Source organism: Scyliorhinus canicula, chromosome 8 (assembly GCF_902713615.1).
Source record: "Scyliorhinus canicula chromosome 8, sScyCan1.1, whole genome shotgun sequence".
NCBI classification, from domain to species: Eukaryota; Metazoa; Chordata; class Chondrichthyes; order Carcharhiniformes; family Scyliorhinidae; genus Scyliorhinus; species Scyliorhinus canicula.
This window is the reverse complement of record NC_052153.1, coordinates 156,356,596-156,379,523: the sequence shown is the minus strand read 5'-3', so window position 1 is coordinate 156,379,523 and position 22,928 is coordinate 156,356,596. Positions and strand designations below refer to the sequence as shown.

General features: G+C 45.4%; 1 protein-coding gene and 1 long non-coding RNA gene across 2 annotated transcripts in view; one reads left to right on the top strand and one right to left on the bottom strand.

Annotated features, from left to right (window-relative positions):
• The window catches only part of iqgap2 (IQ motif containing GTPase activating protein 2), a 407,995-nt gene that overhangs the window by 2,713 nt on the left and 382,354 nt on the right, over positions 1-22,928 (bottom strand). Inside the window, exons 33-37 of the mRNA XM_038805522.1 lie at positions 10,656-10,743; positions 8,093-8,305; positions 7,506-7,666; positions 7,216-7,359; positions 4,555-4,663 (exon numbers count right to left, since the gene is read on the bottom strand). Coding sequence (XP_038661450.1) covers positions 4,555-4,663; positions 7,216-7,359; positions 7,506-7,666; positions 8,093-8,305; positions 10,656-10,743 — 715 coding nt within the window. The remainder of the gene's footprint in view (positions 1-4,554; positions 4,664-7,215; positions 7,360-7,505; positions 7,667-8,092; positions 8,306-10,655; positions 10,744-22,928) is intronic.
• LOC119970614 overlaps positions 1-22,928 on the top strand; it is a 145,354-nt gene that overhangs the window by 117,827 nt on the left and 4,599 nt on the right. The window lies entirely within an intron of this gene.

Sequence of the window (22,928 nt, the reverse complement as noted above, 5' to 3'; positions counted from 1 at the left end):
TGCAGACTCCGTGACCCAAGCTGCGAATCGAACCCGGGTCCCTGGTGCCACGAAACAATAGTGCCAACCACTGTGCCACCGTGCCTTGAACTAAGAAATAAAGGCAGCACATTCATCTTGACTGTTTGGATTCTTCCTGCCAGAGTCAGAGGGAGATTATTTCACCTCTGTAATTCCATTTTGCTATAATTTGAATACCAAGTTACCAAACAACAGGGCCATATTTATAATTAATGTTACAAAACAAGGAGGTAGGGATGGAGTGAGAGGACAAAGAAGGGGGCAAGGAGAGAGAGGGGGTGGGTAGGGAGAGAGGGGATAGAGAGAGAGAGAGAGGAAGATACAGAAAGTTGGGGGAGAAGAGGGGAGGATTAGAGAGAGAGAGAAGGGAGGGATAGAGAGAGACAGTGAGACGGTGATAGAGAGGAGGGGAAAGAGAGAAGGAGGGAGGGGACAGAGCGAGAGGAAGGGGATAGAGAGAGAGGGAGGGACGAGAAAGGGCGGAAGGGGAGAGAGAGGGGGGAGAGAATAGAGAGAGAAGGAGGGAATAGAGAGAGGGGTAGCGAATAGAGAGAGGGGGAATAGTGAGGGGGGAATAGAGAAAGGGGGAGCGGATAGTGAGAGAGGGAGGGAATAGAGGGAGGGGGAGGGGACAGAGTGAGGGGGAGGGGACAGAGAGAGGGGGAGGGGACAGAGAGAGGGAGAAGGGACAGAGAGAGGGAGAAGGGACAGAGAGAGGGGGAGAGGACAGAAAGAGGGGGAGAGGACAGAAAGAGGGGGAGGGGACAGAGAGAGGGGGAGGGGACAGAGAGAGGGGGAGGGGACAGAGAGAGGGGGAGGGGACAGAGAGAGGGGGAGGGGACAGAGAGAGGGGGAGGGGACAGAGAGAGGGGGAGGGGACAGAGAGAGGGGGAGGGGACAGAGAGAGGGGGAGGGGTCAGAGAGAGGGGGAGGGGACAGAGAGAGGGGGAGGGGACAGAGAGAGGGGGAGGGGACAGAGAAAGGGGGAGGGGACAGAGAGGGGGAGGGGACAGAGAGGGGGAGGGGACAGAGAGAGGGGGAGGGGACAGAGAGAGGGGGAGGGGACAGAGAGAGGGGGAGGGGACAGAGAGAGGGGGAGGGGACAGAGAGAGGGGGAGGGGACAGAGAGAGGGGAGGGGACAGAGAGAGGGGGAGGGGACAGAGAGCGGGGGAGGGGATAGAGGGAGGGGAGGGGATAGAGGGAGGGGGAGGGGATAGAGGGAGGGGGAGGGGATAGAGGGAGGGGGAGGGGATAGAGGGAGGGGGAGGGGATAGAGGGAGGGGGAGGGGATAGAGGGAGGGGGAGGGGATAGAGAGAGGGGGAGGGGACAGAGAGAGGGGGAGGGGACAGAGAGAGGGGGAGGGGACAGAGAGAGGGGGAGGGGATAGAGGGAGGGGGAGGGGACAGAGAGAGGGGTGTTACCAATGATGGGTGTGTCCAGAACCAGGGGTCACAGAGGGAGGGGACAGAGAGAGGGGTTTCCCCCCTGATTCTCATTGACTTCAGTTTTGCTATGATTCCTGGTCAAAAGCAGCCACTCTCACCTCACCTGTTTAGTTCCTTTGTCCATATTTGAACCAAGGCTGCAGAGAGGTCAGGAGCTGAGTGCTCCTAACGTACCCCAAACTGAGTGTCAGTGAGCAGGTTATTGCTGTGTAAGTGTCACTTGATAGCACTAAGTGACATCTTCCATCACTTTGTGGATGATCAGGAGCTGACTGATGGAGCAATAATTGGCCACATTGGATTGGTGTGGCTTTTTGTGGACAGGACATTCCTGGGCAATTTCATTGTCCAGTAGATGACAGTGCTGTAGCTGGATTATCATGTTGGTTGGCATGTAAATAGTCTTGTGTTATCGCTTCACCACGTTGACACCACATGTTTAGCTATGCCTAGGGTTGCTCCTGGCATGGCCTCTGGCACTCTTCATTAAACCAGATTTGTTCCCCTGGCTTGATGCTAATGGCAGAGTGGGGATATGCCGGGTCATGAGGTCACAGATTGTGGTTTAGGAAAATATTTTCTCATGAGAACTGAGAAGGATGAGGGGTGACTTGATAGAGGTTTATAAGATGATCAGGGGAATAGATGAGTAGACAGTCAGAGACTGTTTCCCCAGGTGGAACAAACCATTACAAGGGGACATAAATTTAAGGTGAATGGTGGAAGATATAGGGGGGATGTCAGAGGTAGGTTCTTTACGCAGAGAGTAGTGGGGGCATGGAATGCACTGCCTGTGGAAGTAGTTGAGTCGGAAACATTAGGGACCTTCACACGGCTATTGGATAGGTACATGGATTATGGTAGAATGATGGGGTGTAGATTAATTTGTTCTTAATCTAGAACAAAAGGTCGGCACAACATCATTGGCCGAAGGGCCTGTTTTGTGCTGTATTTTTCTATGTTACCGATGACCCACAATGCCTCATGATGCCCAGTTTTGAGTTGCTAGATCTGCATGGAGGTAATCATAACAGGATGGAGAGTATCCTCAGTGTGAAGAGGGGACTTTGTCTCTGCAAAGACTGTGAATTTGTCAGTCCTGTCTCTGTTGTTGTAGCCTGTGAGGATGAGCTCAAGTAGGATTTTTCCTCTTGTTGATTCCCTCACACCTGCTGCTAGCAGCTATGTCATTTAGGACGTGGCCAGCTCAGTCAACAGCGGAGCTACTAAGCCACTCTTGGTGATGATCATTTAAGTCCCCCACCCAGGGTACATTCTTTGTCATGCTCGGTGCTTCTTCTAATTGGTATTCAACATGGAGGAGTTCGGATTCATCACCTGGAGGGTTGGGGGAGGCAAGTGAATGGTGGATGATAGGTAGTAAACAGCAGGAGGTTTCCTTGCCCAAGTCTGACGTGATGCCATGATGATCCATGGGGCCCACAGTCGATGTTAAAGATTCCCAGGGCTACTTCCTCCCGACTATATACCACTGTGCCGCCACCTCTGGTGGTTCTTTCCTGCCAGTGAGGTAGGACATTCCCAGGAATAATGATGGTGGTATCTGGGATGTTATCTGGACAGTATGATTCCATGATCATGATTTTGTCAGGCTGTTGTTTGATTAGTCTGTGAGATAGCTCTCCCAATTTTGGCACAAGCCCCCAGATATTAATAACTATGTCTTTGCAGCTTCGGCAGGACTGGCTTGCCATTGTTGTTTCTGGTGCTGCTCAATGCAGTATTTGAGAAGACAGCCAGCTTTTTGCAAGGGACTAACTTTCAAGTGGCAAGTGAGTTTCCATACAAATCCATAATATTTTCCCAGTACTTGCCTTTCCTGTGCCCCTTCCCCCAACCTCCATCACTTGTGGATGAGGAACCAAGTGAAAAAATTATGCTTCCCATGCAAAAGCAGGAAGGGGTTATCTATGGAAGTGGCGTTGTGATACAGTTCAGCCACACGTCATCCGGTGTTAAGAATCATAGAATCCCTGCAGTGCAGATGGAAGACATTCGGCCCATCAAGTTTGCACCGGTGTTAGAAAGAGCACCTTACTTAAGCCCACGCCTCCACCCTATTCACATAACCCAGAAACCCCACCTAACCTTTTGGACATTAAGAGGCAATTTTGCGTGGCCAATCCATCTAACCTGCACATCTTTGGACTGTGGGAAGAAACCGGAGCACCCGGAGGAAATCCACGCAGACACGGGGAGAAAGTGCAAACTCCACAGAGACAGTGACCCAAGCCTGGAATCGAACCTGGGACCCTGGAGGTGTGAGGCAGCAGTGCTAACCACTGTGCCACTGTGCTGCCCAGACTCTGTGCCTTATTTTTTTCCTCTCTACAAATCTAATTAAGTAAGATCTTGAAGTTCTGGAGCTGTGTATTATTAATTCTTACCTACCATTGTTCTGGTATCAAAGACTGAACTCGTACTCTAGCTGCCTTAAGGATTTCCTAATTTTTTTGAATCTTAAAAGGTATGCATCGTTGTGAAAAAAAGTTTAGATTTAAAAAGTTGTTGTATTGTAACAGAATGTTTTACACAATGAGATACTGAGGAATTTAACAATACAGCTGTTACAAAACAAAATTGAATCAGTCATATGTTTAAAAACGTAGATCTCCAAGAACCAAATCTTACTTTTTTAGTCCAAATGAGGACGGAAGCTCTAACCTCACAGCATTAAGTGGTTTGGAGTGCATTTCATTAAAGATATGCTGGTACGTTTTCAGGGTGCTTTATGGCAACCCACTATGTAGCTTCCATCTTGGCACAAAGGTACAGATACAGGTCATGCACCTGTTCCATGAGCCTATGGAATGTTGGTTTCAGTGCTGGTGCTTTGACCACCTGCACGTGATGGAAGTTATTCTCGCAACGGTGTACAATATTTTTTAAGAAATGCAAACACTGTGCAACTGCCTGGTGATGCAAAGTTGGGCCCAGAGCGCAGAAAACATCTCTATAATTAACCTTTCTGAAACCAAGTGTCTAAAATTAACGTATACAATCATGACTCAATATATTTCAGAAGCTGCTAAATCATACACAGAACTGACAGCTCTGTTTCCTACCTGAAAATGAAGTTGTACTTTTTCCATCTCTACCCCCATGAACTTGGCCTTGACTTCAAAGTCACCCACTTCCTCACTTGGTGTGATGTCAAAGAGGACATTCTTAAACCTAACAAAAAAAATTTAAGCAGAATTGAGAGGTTAAATAAACCCAATAAGCTATCAGGATCATTTCAAAATGATAAGATTGTTGCATTTTAAAAGCATCATCAGAATTGGCATGTCAATCAAAGAGAAATTCTATGATTCTATTCTATTAAAGGATGACTCATTTTTAAATTTATGGAAAAGAACTTTATGATGCTAACGAAAGCACCAACTCCAGTCAAGTCTGACAAGATTTACAGATTCAGTCAATTGTGAGCACTATGTTTGCCCAGATGTCAAGACCTTTGAGGTAATGAAGGAGTTTTACCAGAACAGTTGGGGTGAGGGGTGATGAGAGAAACTGGAATGGTTCTCCTTGGAGCAGAGATGGATAAGGAGACATTTAATGTAGGAATTTAACATTTTGAGGTGTTTTGACAGGGTAAATGATGAGAAGCTGTTTCCATTAATATTTGGGTCAGTGAACAAGCTATGGATTTAAGAAATTTAACAGAAAAGGCAGAGCAGAGAAGGGGACAATTTCTTTCAAAACATAGCGAGCCACAAAATGGAATGCACTGCAAAGAAAGTGATGGAAGCAGATTCAGTAGCAACTTTCAAAAGAAATTGGAAAAATATGTTTAAAATGGAAGAGTCAAGGGGGAAAAAGGGTTTGTTGAATAGTTCTTCCAATTAGTCGGCACAGGCACAAGTGTCCAAATGGTTCCCTACCACACTGTAAAAATCTACCATTCTTCCATTTTGCTGTTAACCCTATTCAACACAGTGACTAGTGGTGTGCCTCAGGGGTCTGTGCTGGGACCACAACTTTTCACAATATACATTAATAATCTGGAAGAAGGAACTGAGAACACTGTTGCTAGGTTCGGAGATGATACATAGATTTGCAGAGGGACAGGCAGTATTGAGGAAGCAGGGACCTGCAGAAGTACTTGGACAGGCTGGGAGAGTGAGCAAAGAAGTGGCAGATGGAATAGAGTGTAGAAAATAGTGAGGTTATTCACTTTGGTCGGAAGAATGGAGGCATAGACTATTTTCTAAATGGAAAAAGGTGTAGGAAAGCAGAAGCACAAAGGGACTTAGGAGTCCTAGTTCAAGATTCTCTTAAGGTGAATGTGGAGATTCAGTCGGCAGTTAGGAAGGCAAATGCAATGTTCGCATTCATGTCGAGAGGGCTAGAATACAAGACCATGGACGTACGTCTGAGGCTGTATAAGGCTCTGGTCAGACCCCGTTTGGAGTATTATGAGCAATTTTAGGCCCTATATCTAAGGAAGGATGTGCTAGCCTTGGAAATTGTCTAGAGGCAGTTCACAAACATGATCGCTGGAATGAAGAGCTTCTCATGAGGAGCAGTTAAGGAGTCTGGGTCTGTACTCGTTGGAGTTTAGAAGGATCTTATTGAAACTTACAGGATATTGTGAGGCCTGGATGGAGTGAACGTGGAGAGAATGTTTCCATTAGTAGGAAAAACTAGAACCCGAGGCCACAGCCTCAGGCTGAAGAGACGCTCCTTTAAAACAGAGATGAGGAGGAATTCCTTCAGCCAGAGGGTGGTGAATCTGTGGAACTCTTTGCCGCAGAAGGCTGTGGAGGCCAAATCACTGAGTGTCTTTAAGACAGTGATAGATAGCTTCTTGATTAATAAGGGATCAGTGGTTATGGGGAGAAGGCAGGAAAATGGGGATGAGAAACATATCAGCCATGATGGGCCGAGTGGCCTAATTCTGCTCTATGTCTTATGGTCTTATCCTATGTGTAATATTCCAAATTAAAGCTTCATGGTTTTTCCCACTTTGATTTTGTTTCCCAAATTTGAATCAAAGTAATGAGCACTTAAATAAAAATAGTTATAAAGTAACAATTACATTTTTGTTTTACTAGTTAACTACACCAATCCTGGTTTACAAACATAACTTTCCCCTGAGTATATACATGATGGAACTGAGAGCTTTTAGATACAAACGTGGCTCGCACATGACTTCTGACTCAGACAAGCTGCAGTATATGCAGTCAACTCATGACACAACTTCCTGGATATAAATTCTCACTGATGTGAGCACTGTTCTACAGACGGTCGTAATAGTCATTGGCCACAGCGCCGCCTCTGAGTGATATATTAGTACATCAGGAGCGTGGAGATGTAGTTCTCCAAACTATTTACAGCTGAGGGCAGATTGATAAAATGCAGACTTGAAGCCATCAGCACAAACCATTTAGTGCTTTCAGTTAATAGAATAGTATTACTTATTTTTCTGCACTTGTTATAATTGCTCCTCTTGATGTCCATCATCCTTCAAAGAATGTAAACTCAGACAAACCCCAGCTAATGAGATGATGGGTGGAAGTTGTATTGAGAAGTAATTAAATTATTAAGCTTCAAACAACATTCTGGGTTACTGTGGTATTTTACAATCATTGCTGATTAGTTCCTAATTGTATCAGGTTGCTAGCAAACATTCAGATATCTAGGCAGTAACACAACACAGCACTGTAATATTTTGCAGCAGGCTAATAATTTAATATGCTTTCAATAAGGTTATTGTTACTCACTGATTGGATTGAAGCCCTTCAATTTCCAGTATAACGCCTTTCTCGTGCAGGCGAGCTGCTGTGTAGCGCAAAGTTGACTGTTTCAGTTTTCTGTTACCCTTTTCTTCTCCTTTTCCATCCAACTTTATTGATCGCCGAGCATTCCTGCAATTTACCCAAGAAAATCCTTCAAAATCTGACCATCTACGTGATTCACAAAACAGTCACTGAAGGCTGTTTGAATGTTAAGCTTGTGGTTTACTGAGCTACATTAACACAATTTACTAAATTGAACCGTATCATTTGCCTACTTTCTTGTCAAGTTGTCCAGGCAGGTTTTAATATAGGTATTGTAATAATTATTCTGTTCTTCATAAAACTTGGCCTTGGAATTAAGTGCACCCAGTGTCTGCTGCAATTTCACCAGTTCAGCCTTGCGACGCTGCCGATATCTTCGCTGGTTCCGAATATCCTGAAAGAGAAAAGGCCTTTGCAGTTGATATGGATGCCTCTTCTCTTAAAGAGCTATTACCTAACTTTAATGCAAACATATCTAAAAGTGAATTTGAATTGGATGATTGCAGGATGGCAGACTTCATCAAATGTGGCTCGATTAGGTGGGCAAAGGACTTTTTCGACCAAAACCAAAAAGGCGATCAGGGGTTATGGGGAGAAGGCAGGAGAATGGGGATGAGAAAATATCAGCCATGATTGAATGGCAGAGCAGATTTGATGGGCCAAGTGGCCTGATTCTGCTCCTGTCTTATGGTCTTATAAAACAAACGTGATAGTTTCAAGCAGTGACCTGCAATTTGATCTAAAGCAATCATAGACAATAGTAAGAAAGCTCAACAGGCAAGAAAATCCGAATTAAATACCCAGCTTCTTTGCTCAGTACCTTTGCGATATCATTTATTAGCTCCTGGTATTTATTTGTCGATGACACCAGGCCAGCCTGTTCCAATGTCCGAAGGTTCCTCTGGATTTTCCTTTTTTTCTGTTCAACTGGGAGTTGCCCATCTTCAAGGATAGACTGACTGTGTTTCATTTTATCAGGAACTTTGGAATCCAATAGAGCACGCTTCTCAACAACCTTTAAGTGATTGGCTTCCTAATAAGTTGCACAAAGATTCAAATCAGCTGACACACATACACATGAAGACCATGCACGTACACATTAAGACCATCCACGTATATTACTATTCTGGTAAAAATCCCCAGTGAAACTACTCTGATCAGTGAACCATTTCCAATCACTCAACACAGAATCAATCTCCAGTTATTTTTTGATATATAGCCACAGCAGAGATAAACATCACATTGAAAGTATTTAACTTGCTGTAAATAGCTGTTTTGCCACAAGAGTAAGTTGAAAAACACTTGTGTTATATTAACAATTCCACAGATTCAGGACTCCGTTACCATGGAAACCAGTCCTTACATTCCTTTAGAACTACATCACTACAGAGATACCACCTAGCTTATGTTTTTTAAGTATGAGTAATTCAACAAACATCCCACATTAAACTAAGGGCAAACTACAGGCATACAAATTCTAACAAGTAGTGTACTACATTTATTACACTCCTTTTCATTGATTTTCAATATTTCTTCCTGATCATTAACTTCCAAAAATGTCCATTTTTTGGCTTGAACAATAATGGAAAGAAATACAGTAGTCAGGAAGGGAAAATGAAGTCAACACTTACTTGCATTAGTGCAATAATATTGCAGGATTTACAAAATGGAAGCCACTTGCCTCCCAGTAAAATTTTAAAAACTATTTAATGGGATAGGAGCATCGCTGGCAAACCCAGCATTTGTTGTCCATTTCTAATTGCCCTCGAACTGAACATTTCGGAGGACAGTTAAGAGTCATTTAAGAGTCAACTATACCATTGTGGGTCTGAAGTCACATGTAAGCCAGAACATGGAAGGATGATAGATTTTCTTCTCGAAAGGGGTGGAAACGTGAACCCCATGGGTTTTTATGATGATTGTTCATCGTTTCATGATCACGATTACGGAGTCCAGCTTTATACTCCAGATTTATTGAACTTAAATTGTACCAGCTGCCAGGGCGGGATTTGAACCCATGTCCCTACAGTATTAGCCTGGGTTTCTGGATTACTCATCCAGTGACATCACCATTATGCCACCACCTACACCTGTAGAGACTTTGTACCCTTTAGGAGTCCTTTAGCTCAGCTCTCCGGGGTCTGCAGTGCTCCATTGCTCCCATTCTGCTTCAGTAGATGTTGCCAAATCGCCATCTTGCCCTTATTGTGGATAGCAATGCTTTTTTATTTAATTTAGAGTAATCAATTCATTTTTTCCAATTAAGGGGCAATTTAGCGTGGCCAATCCACCTACCCTGCACATATTTGGGTTGCGGGGGCGAAACCCACGCAGACAGGGGGAGAATGTGCAAACTCCACACGGACAGTGACCCAGAACCGGGATTGAACCTGGGAAGTTGGCGCCATAAGGCAGCAATGCTAACCACTGTGCCGCCCTGTGGATGGTAACGCTGCTGCTTGTAGGCAGGAATATGCAAATCACTGGCTAATGAGGGTAATGGATCTGGTCAGTAGTGCTGTCCACCCTTGGATGCTGGGGCTTCGCGAGACTCAGGTCTCCAGATGCTGAGGAAACTTCGGGTCAAATTGAGCAGCCCGCTAGGAATATTGGAGGACAGAAAGAAAATTACACAGGCAGCTCATAGCAGATACCTCCATCTTCCCAGGAATTGCTGCAACATATTTCCGATTCCAGACTGGCATGACTCCTTCGTGGAAGCCAGGGAATATTTGCTCGTCTCTATATGATAATTCCCTCTGGACCAGAACTATAGTGGGGCTGGCAGAAGTATAATTTTCGTTGGTGCCATGGATTAGATAAACCTCCCTAGCAAGTACTTTTTTTTCCATAAAACATCACACTCAAGCTGTGGTCAGATTTCAAATTAACCAACTAGCGATGCTTACAAATTTAAACAAATTTAACGGAGGGCCCACTGGATGGAGTAAACAAGTGCCTCAACATCACTGACTATCTGGACTGATGTCATTATAACTAAATAATAATAATACATTATTATTTATGTATAATGACATCAGTCCAGATAGTCATAAAATAATGAAAACTGATGTTACTAACCCGATTACATAATAGTTCCTCTGATGCTCCCAAGGGCTGGATGGTTGACTTCACATCAGGCTACAGTTATATTCCAGCCGAAGCAAACTTCAACCGATGAGGTTTGCCTCCCCAAAGGTCTTTCAATTGCTAATCTTTAAAGGCACTTAGGAGTTGGACTGGGATCCAACCACCCACTATAAAAGGTCTCAAACCTCTTTGTACAGTGAATTAGGTCCCTGAATTTTAGTCTCAAATATCTTTGCATGGATCCCCCCGCAGAATTAAAACTGTTGATATTTGAAGAAAACAAATAAAGTTACCTGTTGTGAGGAGGCCGGTGTGTCCAAGATTTCAGTCAAAGTTTCTCCTGGCTGAATTCTGATGACATCCACAATCAACTGTTTTGTCCTTTTAAAAACAAAGTATTTTGTTTGTTGTGATTAAAGTGGGTCAAGGTAGTGGCATATCTTTTTGTTCTCAGGCACATACTTGGGAATTTACTCCAGACATTCTTCTTTGATTCAGTGTCGCAGAACATTCACCTCAAGTTAGAATTATGGTTTCACTTGCACAATAGAGTGTCCAGGCAATAAATAGAAAATCCTAGTTAACCCGTAATATTCCATGACCTTCTCTGAACTAGAAAGACTTGTCAGTCGAAATGGTTAACACGACAGTGGAGAAGCAAACAGAAGCAGTATCGCCCTCCCTGAGAAAATAGTGGGCGGGTTTGCCACTTTTAACTGCAGTGCAAATGTGTACAGGTGCCCTGAATATATCTTTTATATGGTGGTTTGCTGCTGATAATCAACAGATTCCATCTGGCCTCCATAGGTGTTATTTTAAGCCCCCTCCTCCAAAAGGATTGGCAATCTATAATTTGAAAAATTTCAAACCGAAATGGATACGTGGGTTTGAGTAGGGTGATCATTGCTCGGCACAACATCGAGGGCCGAAGGGCCTGTTCTGTGCTGTACTGTTCTATGTCTCCTCCCAAACCTTCTCTTCTCCGAGGAACACAATTCCAATTTCTCCAATATTCTGCACACACTTTAGTACTGTGCCATTATGTCTATATTGTGCCGCTTCGTATCCCATCTGCCAAAATGCATCACCTCACATTTCTCGATGTTAAATTCTACCTGCCACTTGTTCAAAGTATCGTACACAACCCTGTCTGCATCAATGGTGCCGAGTGGAGACGGTTGACAGCTTCAAATTCCTAGGTGTGCACATCACCAACAATCTTGTCGGTTGTGGTAAGGCTTAAACAACGTAACGGCTTAAAGCAAAGTTGAATAGAACATCCGGCAGCAGAGCACCCCTCCCTGATGAACTCAATGCATTCTATGCTTGCTTTGAGCAGGAAAGCATCAAACCGTTGTCAACTGACCCGGCAGCCTCGGATACACCCACATCTGCCGTCTCAGCTTCTGAAGTCAAATCGGTCTTCTTGAAAGTGAACCCTTAAAAAGGGATGGGTCCTGATGGGGTCCCTGGTCGTGCACTCAGATCCTGCATGGACCAACTGGCGGATGTGTTCATGGACATCTTCAACCTTTCCCTACTCCGTGACGAGGTTCCCACCTGCTTCAAGAAGACCAGCATTATACCGGTGTCAAAGAACAACCAGGCAACATCTGGTGCAGGAACACCTACAATGCTACTCTGAAGGGAGTTTGATCCAGCAACAATGGCAATACATTCCCAAGTAGGGACCGTGTATGGTTTAAAGAGGAACATGCAGGTGGTGGTGTTCCCATGGATCCGCTGCCCTTGTCCTTCTAGGTGGTAGGGGTCATGTATTTGTCAATTGAGTATTGACAAGTTGTTATAGTGCATCTTGCATATACCACACACTGCTGCCACTGTGCATCAGTGGTAGGACTGGCGATGAAGTGGACTGCTTTGTCCTGGACAGTGTTAAGCTCAAGTGTCGTTGGATCCATACTCATACAAGCAGGTAGAGAGTATCCCATCACTTTCTAGACTTGTAGCTTGTAAATGGTGGGCAGACTATGTCAGGAAGTGAGTTGCTCTGCTACAGAACTTAAGTCTCTGACCTGTTCTTGTAGCCACAATATTTACATAGTTTGTCCAGTTCAGTTTCTGGTAAACTGCAACCCCCAGAATATTGATTATGGGGAATTCAATTGATGGCAATACCATTAATTGTCAAAGGGAAATGATTAGATTCTCTCTTGTTGGAGATGATCATTGCCTAACACCGGTGTGGCACAAATGTTACTTGACAACTGAATGTTATCCAGGTCATGCTGGATACGGACATGGACTGCTTCAGTATCTGAGGAGTTGTGAATGGTGTACCATCGGCAAACTTCCGCCTTTCTAGCCTTAGATGACAGGATGGTCATCAAGCAGCTGCAGATGGTTGGGGCTAGGACACTATCCTGAGGAACTCCTGCAGCGATATCCTGGGATTGAGATGTTGGACTTCCGATCACCACGACCATCTTCCTTAGTGACAGGTATGATTCCAACTCATGAAGAGTTTTCTTCCTGATTCTTATTGACTTCAATTTTGCCAGGGCAGCTCAATGCCACATTCAGTGAGATGTTGCCTTGATGTCAAGGGCAATCACTCTCATCTCACCTCAAGTCACCTCTTTTTCCCAAGTTTGGACCAAGGCAGTAATGAGGTCAGGAACTGTGTGGCCCACAGTGCCTCACAGATCCCATGATGGTACTGACAAAGAACGCGATGCTTGATGTGAAGACGGAACTTCTTCCACAAGGTCTGTGGTCTATACTGCCATTGACAAATGCACCTGCGACAAGTTGTCTTTGTTTCTTTCCCTACAACTGGTTGACCGCCCCACCCCTGCTGCAGGCACATTCTGGCAACTATGTCAGTCAGGACTCATCCACATCAATACACTTTCTTAAGAAACTGCCAAAGAAAATAAGTTTAAAACAATCACTTTACTAACAAATGAATACACGTCTCCAGAAATAACATTTTTCAGCCACATACTTCTGCAGAAGTTGTTTTGCTTCACTGTTTCGAACCATGCAAGTGTTTAAGACAATAGTACCATTTTAATGATGCAGTTAGACTTCCAACAAAAATACAGCTGGTACAATAGAAGCTTCCTTTTTATCACAGTGCCATTCTTTAGAATTTGTATTTCAGCACTTTCACAGGAAAGGGTGCGTATACTTCCGTATCAATGAAAGATTTTGAAAGGCACTCTTGGAAACTTTGAAAAGAAAACTGATTTGGAATGTATCCCAGTAATAATCAAGGCTGATAATGATGCACTGGGAAAGACAGACTTTAAATTTTTTTTAAAGTAACTGACTGCAAACATGTGGGGCGCGATTCTCCGCACCCCACGCCGGGGGGTGGGGGGGGGGGAGGAGAATCGCGGGAGGGCCGGGCGAATCACACCACGCCGTCCTGGCACCCCCCGCGATTCTCCCACCTCCCCCCCCCCAAAATGGCGTGTCGCGTTTTGCGACAGGCTGCTCGGAGAATCGCCGCTCGCCGTTTCTCACGGCGACCGACAATTCTCCGGCCCGGATGGGCCGAGGGGCCTGCTGAACCCGACCGGTTCACGCCGGCGCCAACCACACCTGGTCGCTGCCGGTGTGAACATTGCACGATCGGTGAGTGTAGGGCCTGTGGGGGGGCAGAAAGTAGGGGGGTACAATGGAGTGCCAATGCATTATTGCCCCTTTGCCATTACCATGGAAGACATCTTGCATTAGTAAAAGTAAGATAATAATAATAATAATCTTTATTATTGTCACAAGTAGGCTTACATTAACACAGCAATGAAGTTACTGTGAAAATCCCCTAGTCGCCACACTCTGGCGCCTGTTCGGGTACACTGAGGGAGAATTCAGAAGGTCCAAACTAACTAAAAGCACGTCTTCTGGGACTTGTGGGAGGAAACCAGAGCACCCGGAGGAAACCCACGCAGACACGGGGAGAACGTGCAGACTCCACACAGACAGTGACCCAAGCAGGAATTGAACCTGGAACCCTGGCTGTTATTGAACATTAAGTACTTCAGAGGTTTTGGGGAAGCAGACCAACTTTTATGTTGAGTACTACGTTACCTATACAATGCTTTAAAAATCCTTGAAATTAATTTATCTGACCTCCCTATCTTGTACCCAAGTCATTCTTTAAGAAGGTTAATGGGCTGATCTCTGGGTTTGTTTGGGCGCGGAAGGCCCCTTTGGAATGTGAGTGAGGGGGGGCTGGCTTTGTAGAATATGATAAATTATTATTGGGTGGCAATATTGCAATGCTGAGGAAATGGGCTGTTTGGACGGGTCGGTATGGGGGCGAGTGAAAGCAGCGTAGTGTAGGGGAACTGGTTTGAGGGCTTTGTTGTTGGCACCTTTACCAGGTAGTCTGTGGGCCCGGTGGTGATGTCAGCCCTAAGTGTGTGGGAGAAGTGGAGGCAGCATTTGGGGCTGGATGGTGCCTTGGCATGGACCCTGATGTGTGACAATCATAGGTTTGCACCAGTGGGGCTGGATGAAAGGTTTAGGAGGTGATGGCAGGCAGGAATTGAGCGCTTTGGGGACTCGTTTATAGGGGGCACATTCACGGGGCTGGAGGACATAGAGGAAGTATATGAGTTGCCCAGGGGGAATGGCTTTAGGTAACTGCAGGTTTGGGATTTTGTAAGGAATTTTGTGAGGATTTTCTTGGCTGGTTTGGAAAATATGTTATAAACTGAATTGTCTGGTACTAGGCAAAATACCTGCTGTTTTATACATTAAATTGGCAAGAAAGGAAGTAATCCTCACAATTTCTTGCTGCTTCGAAAAGCACAAATAAGACTTTAGATACCATTAGAAGGTTTGCTTCTGACGGACAACTCATGTCATTATGATCTCCAGTGTACTGACTTGATAGGCATGAAGAATCGTATCTGATGCCCTCAAAAAAACAGCAATTTTGGTATTCCTCCTTGACCATTTTGAATAAAAACTCAAGAATAGAAAATAGAATAGAATATAGAATCCCTATAGTGCAGAAGGAGGCTATTCAGCCCATCAAGACTGCACTGACTCTCTAAAAGACCACCCCTACCTAGGCCCACTCCCCGTAACCCCACCTAATCTTAACACCTTTGGACACTAAAGGGAAATTTAGCACAGCCAATCCACGTAACCTGCACATCTTTGGACTGTGGGGGGAAACCGGAGCACCCAGAGGAAACCCACACATTTACGAGGAGGACGTGCAAACTCCACACAGATTAGAGCTAGAAGGCTAGAATTAAACCCGAGTCCCTGGAGCTGAGGCAGCAGTGCTAACCACTGTGCGGTCATACAGAATATTAGAATTAGCGTGTTTATAACAGTACAATAGGAAAAACTAATGGAGGATGGATAATATTACATCCTGTCAAATGTTTTGAATTGTTTATTAATGAACTTGTGTATAGTAGGGATATAACATCAATGAGTAGGACTCGAGGTGGGAAGGCGATGGAGTGAAGAACTATAGGTGTAGGTAAAAGAAGGGCATGGGATCATATCCCTTTTTAAAATTCTGATGTTGGAAGAGGGTGGTTTTGGCATAGCTACATTTATTGTTCATTCATGGTACCTTAAGGTGGAAGAGCAATGAAGGAGATGTTAGATGGAAAATTCCAGCAATAATTCTGGAAGCATACGTCCCAGTTCAGCTGGAGCATGACACAGAGGTACTGCTGTTCTTGTGACCTTGCTCGATTGTACAGAGCAGGGGACTGTGTGTATTGCACAGATAATTCATTCTGTGGTGGAGGGCCTTGATGTCAAGATCTGCAGCAGCAACTCCACTTTGTCCTGGTTAGCGTTGAGCTTCCAAAACTGCTCCCTATCAGAATAATGAGCTCAATAGGATTCTGAGGAATGCGTGATTCTCTTTTATTAGTAAATGGACAAGTCTGGTTTCAACTGAAATGTTCCCTGCGGTTCAAGACATTAGAGGTTCAAAAACGAACAAGATGGCATTGGAACCCACAATAAGCTAACACCTACAAAGGTGGATTGAAGAAAAGTGGGTAGAAAATTGATATTGAGCAAAATATTAGAGTGCTATCAGCCTTGGAGTTTCATAAAGACACAGTATAGGAAATAAAACTGACAAAGTCCATGAAATTTGTAACAGTGACAAGCCTTTTGGTTACATTCTTCCCCAGCCTCTTCTCTCCATTGCTTTATTTTTAAGTATTCATTTTGATTGACCTGGCAACTCCCGAGTGCTACAAAGCTCAGGCACGTCCCAGACTGGGCCCTGATTTCACAGAAAACACGTGCATATACATAATACAGGTTTACAGACCGGTCTTGGTCGATAATATGAACATGCTGTGCCCTTATGGAACAAATGCAGTTGCAAACTTGTGCTGAGCTGTGCCACAGCTGGAAAGCATCAATACCGTCAGTTGCATGTTGTATAAGGGTATTATAGTCTTGTGAAGCTAGCCCATATTGACTCATGCTAGGAGTGTTGGAATGTTTTTTTCTGGCAGATACAGGTTACTCACTGGCTTTCAAGTGTAATGAACATTAAAAATAGAAACCCATTTCCAATATCTGCACTGAGCAACTGGAAACAAAAAGAATTACAATCTGCTCGAGTTCACCTCATGAGGTGAAATGTTGACAGGATTATAAAAGTGCTTGACCGATGAATGAAAACCCTCTGGAAAACATTAAAAAACATTTCTAACATTCTCCTGAGAAAAGATCCTGGAAAGAAAATAACATTAAATACACCATAAGCTTTTTCCAAAATATACAGAACAATTCTTCGTGTATTTGGTCGTTCTTGTTCAGTCTAAATAGATTTTGCACTCCCAGTAAAATACCCAATAGCAAGCAGCTGTTTACACACCGTGTATAACGTAGGGGTTCTTCAATTGACCATGTCTTGAGGACATCCTGTAACACACTATGCGCTGACACGCAATGGCTCCTGGTCAAGCAACTTTAAAACTTTTGTCCCGTTTTCAAATCCCTATCTCTGCATACCCCTCCAGTACACACCCCTCCAAGATCTCCCTGCTCCTTTACTTCTGGCCTCTGATTCATTACTAATAAAAATTCCAACATTGGTTGTCGCACCTTCTGTTGCCTTGGCCACAACCTCTGGAATTTCCTTCCTAAACTTCACCACCACACTTTCCTCCCTTAAGATCCTTCTCAATACCCAAGTCTTTGACCAAGCTTTTGATCATCTGACCCAACACCTCTTCGAGTGGCGTAGTTTGACATTGTTTTAGAATGCTGCTATGAAGTGTTTCAATACATTCAGGTGCTATACAAGTTGTTGTTCACACCCCAGTGCACAAAATCAGCTGAGCTTCCTTAATCACTATCTAATGGAAAGTGAGCCTATAGCGATGTAAAGTGAGGGCAGAATCCAACTTCAATGCTTTAGGAGTGGAATATCCTTTGCAATCAGATTGGACACTTGTGTGCACACACAGTACATATATTCTATTTGCATTTGAAGAGAAAAACAGGCTAATATTTTGAGCTAGGGCACTGTTGTCCTTCACTCCTTAATCACTGTCTGCTATGTTCATCTCCTCCTTAATCACTGTCTACTATGTTCATTTCCAAGATTTACCAAACCTAAAAACATTCTTTTTAAATACATTTGATTGCATTATTATGTATTTCTAATACTTCTGGTTAGAAAAACATAGGGAGTTTCAAGGGATTAATATTTGTATTGGTACGCATTAGAAATAAGGTATAATTTTAAGTGGGTTTAATTTCATGTTTCTGTGGAAGGAAGTATAAAACCTACAGTTAGATTCATGCTGGACAATGTGTGGTTGCTGGTTTAGACCCAACTGTGTTTCTCTTGTGCTTAGAGGGGGCTATGGCGTGAAAAATAAATAAAAGGCAGAGCATGTTTTTTTTTATTCTCTCATGGATGTGGGGGTTGCAGGCAAGGCCAGCATTCGTTGCACATCCCTAATTACAGTTGAACTGAGTAGTTTTTTTAAATGTAGAGTCAACTTTATTGCTGTGGATCTGGAGCCACATGCAGGCCACACCAGTTGTGGACAGCAGATTTCCTTCCCGAAACGACATTAGCAAACCAGATGGGTTTTTACAACAATTGACAACGGTCTCATGGTCACAATTAGACTTTATTGAATTCAAATTTACCATCTGTTGTGGTGGGATTCAAACCCAGGTCCCCAGAGCATTATTCCGGGTGTCTGGATTACTAGTCTAGTGACACTACCACAATGCCACCGTCCCCACACGTGTTGCTTAGCAACTAGGCCTTGTAAAGTAAGAAGTTTTTAAGTTTTCAGATCAGCAAATTTGATTGCAGTTGCAGATTGGTAATGAGAGAGTAAGCAACTCTCATCACAGACTCTCATCACAGTTCCACTAGAGGCAGTTGGTTTCGAAGGCTAGAGAAGGAACATTTCTCTCAGCTTTTTAAAGGGAAAAGCCACACCATGGCATAATGGTTAAGGAAACAAGAGCAGAGCTCTCAAGAGGAGCTAGTTAAAGAAACTGGAGCAATGAAGAGAAGTTTCCAAGAAACTGGAGGTTAAAGTTACTAGAACAGAGAACTGTTCAGTAAAGACAGACAGAGCGGAGAAGATGGCTGAGGTACCAGGATGATATCTGAAGTGATTTCCAGGTTTGAGAGATTTTACTACGACCTGTGGAACGCGAGTGGCTGGATCTTGGAGTTTGTGTAACAGCAGTCAAGACAAAGAAATCCTAAAGGGGTTTGTGGACTGGATTGGCCATTAAAAGTGGAGCAGAAGCTTTGTTTAAAAGTGTCATTTGGAAAACCTGGTCTGGATTCAGAATGCAAACCGCCAAGGGAAAACACACTTATGAAAGAAGATTTTAAAGTGTGTATTTGGGAGTGGAGTTTGGGCACTCATGTGCCAATCATCTGGGAGGATTCTGGGGGAACATCTACAAACATTCACTTGGGATTAAGAGTGGAGAGTGTATTTGCTTAGCCATCTTGTACGTTTAAAAGGGACTGTGTCTTAATGAGGCCATTGTAGATTAAGATACACTTTCTAATCTGTGTTAATCCTAAAATCGGTGTTTTATTGTTAAACTAAGGGGGGAGCAAAACCACATTGTATTATAATTTTTTTAATGTTCAGTAAATCATTTTTCCTGTTGTTAAAACTAATCAACGGTCCTGTGATTCTGTTCCTCCACAGAAACAAAACTAAAAGTTACGGACTTTTGAGCCAGGGTTCCATTCTGGAATCTTCTGCTCAGTTATAACATCAACTGCGATCATCCTTACGAGGGAAAAGTAACAAATCCATGAAATCTCTTTTCAAACTCTCATAATCCACAAACAGTGAATCTGACACAGTACTGGGAGAGTACTGCAGATTTTATATACGGATCACATTCATAGGAAGTTGCCACTTAAAAGCCATTAGTGTTGTTCAGAATTAATGCAGAGAGATGAAAGTGCAGGAAACTAAACAACTTTTTAACACTCTGGAAAAACTAGACCATCCTGGTTCAAATTGACGCACTTCCGTTCCAAGAGAGACGGTTTCAGTAACTCAAATCAGAAACACATTGGACCCACCAGATGCTGAACTTCAACTCAGCATCTTTGAGAATTGACTGGCCTCTGATATTCAATCATTGGATAAGATGACATTTTATCTTGCATAAAGAAACGGGTAGCGTGGCAATATCAGTCATAAATCAGAACTAAAATTTTATAATGCAAATAATCCTACCTGCAGCAGTTTTAAAACAGACAAAACATGTATGCTTTCCTTGATCTTAAGGAATCAGTTCCTTTTATTTGGTCAGTACACAAGGTTAATTTCCAAACTGATGTACCGTCAATTACCACGAGACGAGAATGGTGAAACAATCGAGGCTTTATTGCACAAGATGTTGTGCCTCCTGTAGCTGGAACCAGAATGGCTGCAGCGCAGGAGAGCACACACTTTTATACGTCACCTGCTGGGCGGAGCCAGCAGGCAGGGATTTACCATAGTACTTGTAATACGCGGGCAGTGCCGTAATACATACAATATATCACTAGTGGTGTTTATCACATTCACCCCCTGTTTAAAAAGAAAGTCCGGCGGGGATGACGAAAACATTACAGATAGAGTCTGTTGGGGGCTTTGACCCTCTGCGATCGCCTCAGTCCCAGTGGTGTAAGGGCGCCGACGTGGTCACCTGCAACTCCGGGAGTGTGTTGTCCTCATCTTCATCACCCGAGTGTATCCAGTGGGAGGACGGATCCTACTGGGGTGGGGGCTGTGGTGAGGTTCACTGGGGGGAGGGTGGGTGGCGCAGGGGTGAATGAGGCAACCGGGTGGGGCAGCGGTGCCAGGTCAGGGGTTGTGGGTGGGGACACAGCGGGTGCCAGGTCCCGGAGGGAGACTGTGTCCTGGCGCCCGTCGGGGTGTGCCACATAGGCGTACTGCAGGTTTGCGTGGAGGTGGACGACTTTCTCGACCAAGGGATCCGATTTATGGCCCCGCACATGCTTCCAGAGGACGGGTCCGGGAACCGTCAGCCATGTTGGGAGCGAGACCCCGGAGGTGGACTTCCTGGGGAAGGCAAACACACGTTTGTGAGGGGTCTCATTAGAGGCGGTGCAGAGGAGCGATCGGATGGCGTGGAGCGCGTCGGGGAGGACCTCCTGCCAGCAGGAGACCGGGAAATATTTAGACCGCAGGGCCAGCAGGATGGCCTTCCAGACCGTCCCGTTCTCCCTCTCCACCTGTCCATTTTCCCGGGGGTTGGAGCTGGTCATCCTGCTTGAGGCAATGCCCTTGCTGAGCAGGAACTGACGCAGCTCATCACTCATGAAAAAGGATCCCCGATCACTGTGGATGTAGGTGGGGAAACCGAACAGGGTGAAGATGCTGAGCAGGGCTTTAATGACCGTGGCAGAAGTCATGTCAGGGCATGGGATGGCGAAGGAGAACCGGGAGTACTCGTCAATTATGTTGAGGAAGTACACATTGTGGTTGGTGGAGGGGAGGGGCCCTTTGAAGTCCATGCTGAGGTGCTGAAAGGGTTGGGAGGCCTTTACCAGGTGCGCTCTATCTGGCCAGTAGAAGTGCGGCTTGCACTCTGCGCAGACTTGGCAGTCTCTAGTTATGGTCCTGACCTCCTCAATGGTGTAGGGCCGGTTGCGGGCCTCGACAAAATGGAAGAACCGGGTGACCCCCGGGTGGCAGAGGTCATAGTGGAGAGCCCGGAGTCGGTCTACTTGTGCACTGGCACATGAACCATGGGATAGGGGCATCAGGGGGCTCATTGTACTTCCCCGGGTGATACACGATCTCATAGTTATAGGTGGAGAGCTCGATCCTCCACCTCAAGATCTTGTCATTTTTGATCTTGCCCCGCTGCATATTGTTAAACATGAAGGCAACCGACCGTTGGTCAGTGAGGAGAGTGAATCTGACGGCCAGGTAATGCCTCCAATGTCGCACAGCATCCACAATGGCTTGGGCCTCTTTTTCGACAGAGGAGTGTCAAATTTCGGAGGCATGGAGGATGCGGGAAAAGAAAGCCACGGGTCTGCCCACCTGGTCGAGGGTGGCGGCCAGAGCTACGTCCGATGCATCGCTCTCCACCTGAAAGGGAAGGGTCTCGACGACCACGTGCATCGTGGCTCTGGCGATGTCTGCCTTGATGTGGTTGAAGGCCTGACGGGCCTCAGCCGTCAGGGGGAAAACTTGATGAGTGGGCGGGCCTTGTCCGCATAATTAGAGACCCACTGGGCGTAGTACGAGAAAAACCCCAGGCATCGTTTCAGGGCCTTGGGGCAGTGGGGGAGGGGGAGTTCCAGGAGGGGGGGGGCATGCAGTCGGGGTCAGGCCCCAGGACTCCATTTTCCACTATGTAGCCAACGATGGCTAAGCGGTTGGTTCGGAACACGCATTTCTCCTTATTGAAGGTGAGGTTAAGGAGTTTGGCAGTATGGAGGAATTTCTGGAGATTTGCGTCGTGGTCCTGCTGATCGTGGCCGCAGATGGTGACGCTACCTAGGTACGGGAAGGTGGCCCGAAGCCCATACTGGTCAACCATTCGATCCAATCTCTCGCTGGAAGACCGAGACCCCATTGGTGGCGCAGAAGGGAACTCGAAAGAAGTGATAGAGGTGGCCATCTGCTTCAAATGCAGTGTATTGGCGGTCCTCCGGCGGATGGGGAGCTGGTGGTAGGCGGACTTCAAGTCAACTGGGGAGAAGGCTCGACACTGCTCAATCTGATTGACCATGTCAGATATGCGTGGGAGGGGATACATGTCGAGCTGTGTGTACTGGTTAATGGTCTGACTGTAGTCAATGACCATCCTGTGCTTCTCCTCAGTCTTCACTACCACTACTTGAGCTCTCCAGGGGCTGTTGCTCGCCTCAATGATCCCCTCCAGCAGAAGCCGTTGGACCTCCGACCTGCTGAAGTTCCTGTCCTGGGCACTGTACCATCTGCTCCTAGTGGCGACGGGTTTGCAGTCCGGGGTGAGGTTCGCAAACAGTGAAGGTGGATCAACCTTAAGGGTCGTGAGGCCACAGATGGGGAAGGGGGGGGGGGGGGGGGGGGGGGAGGGCAGGGATC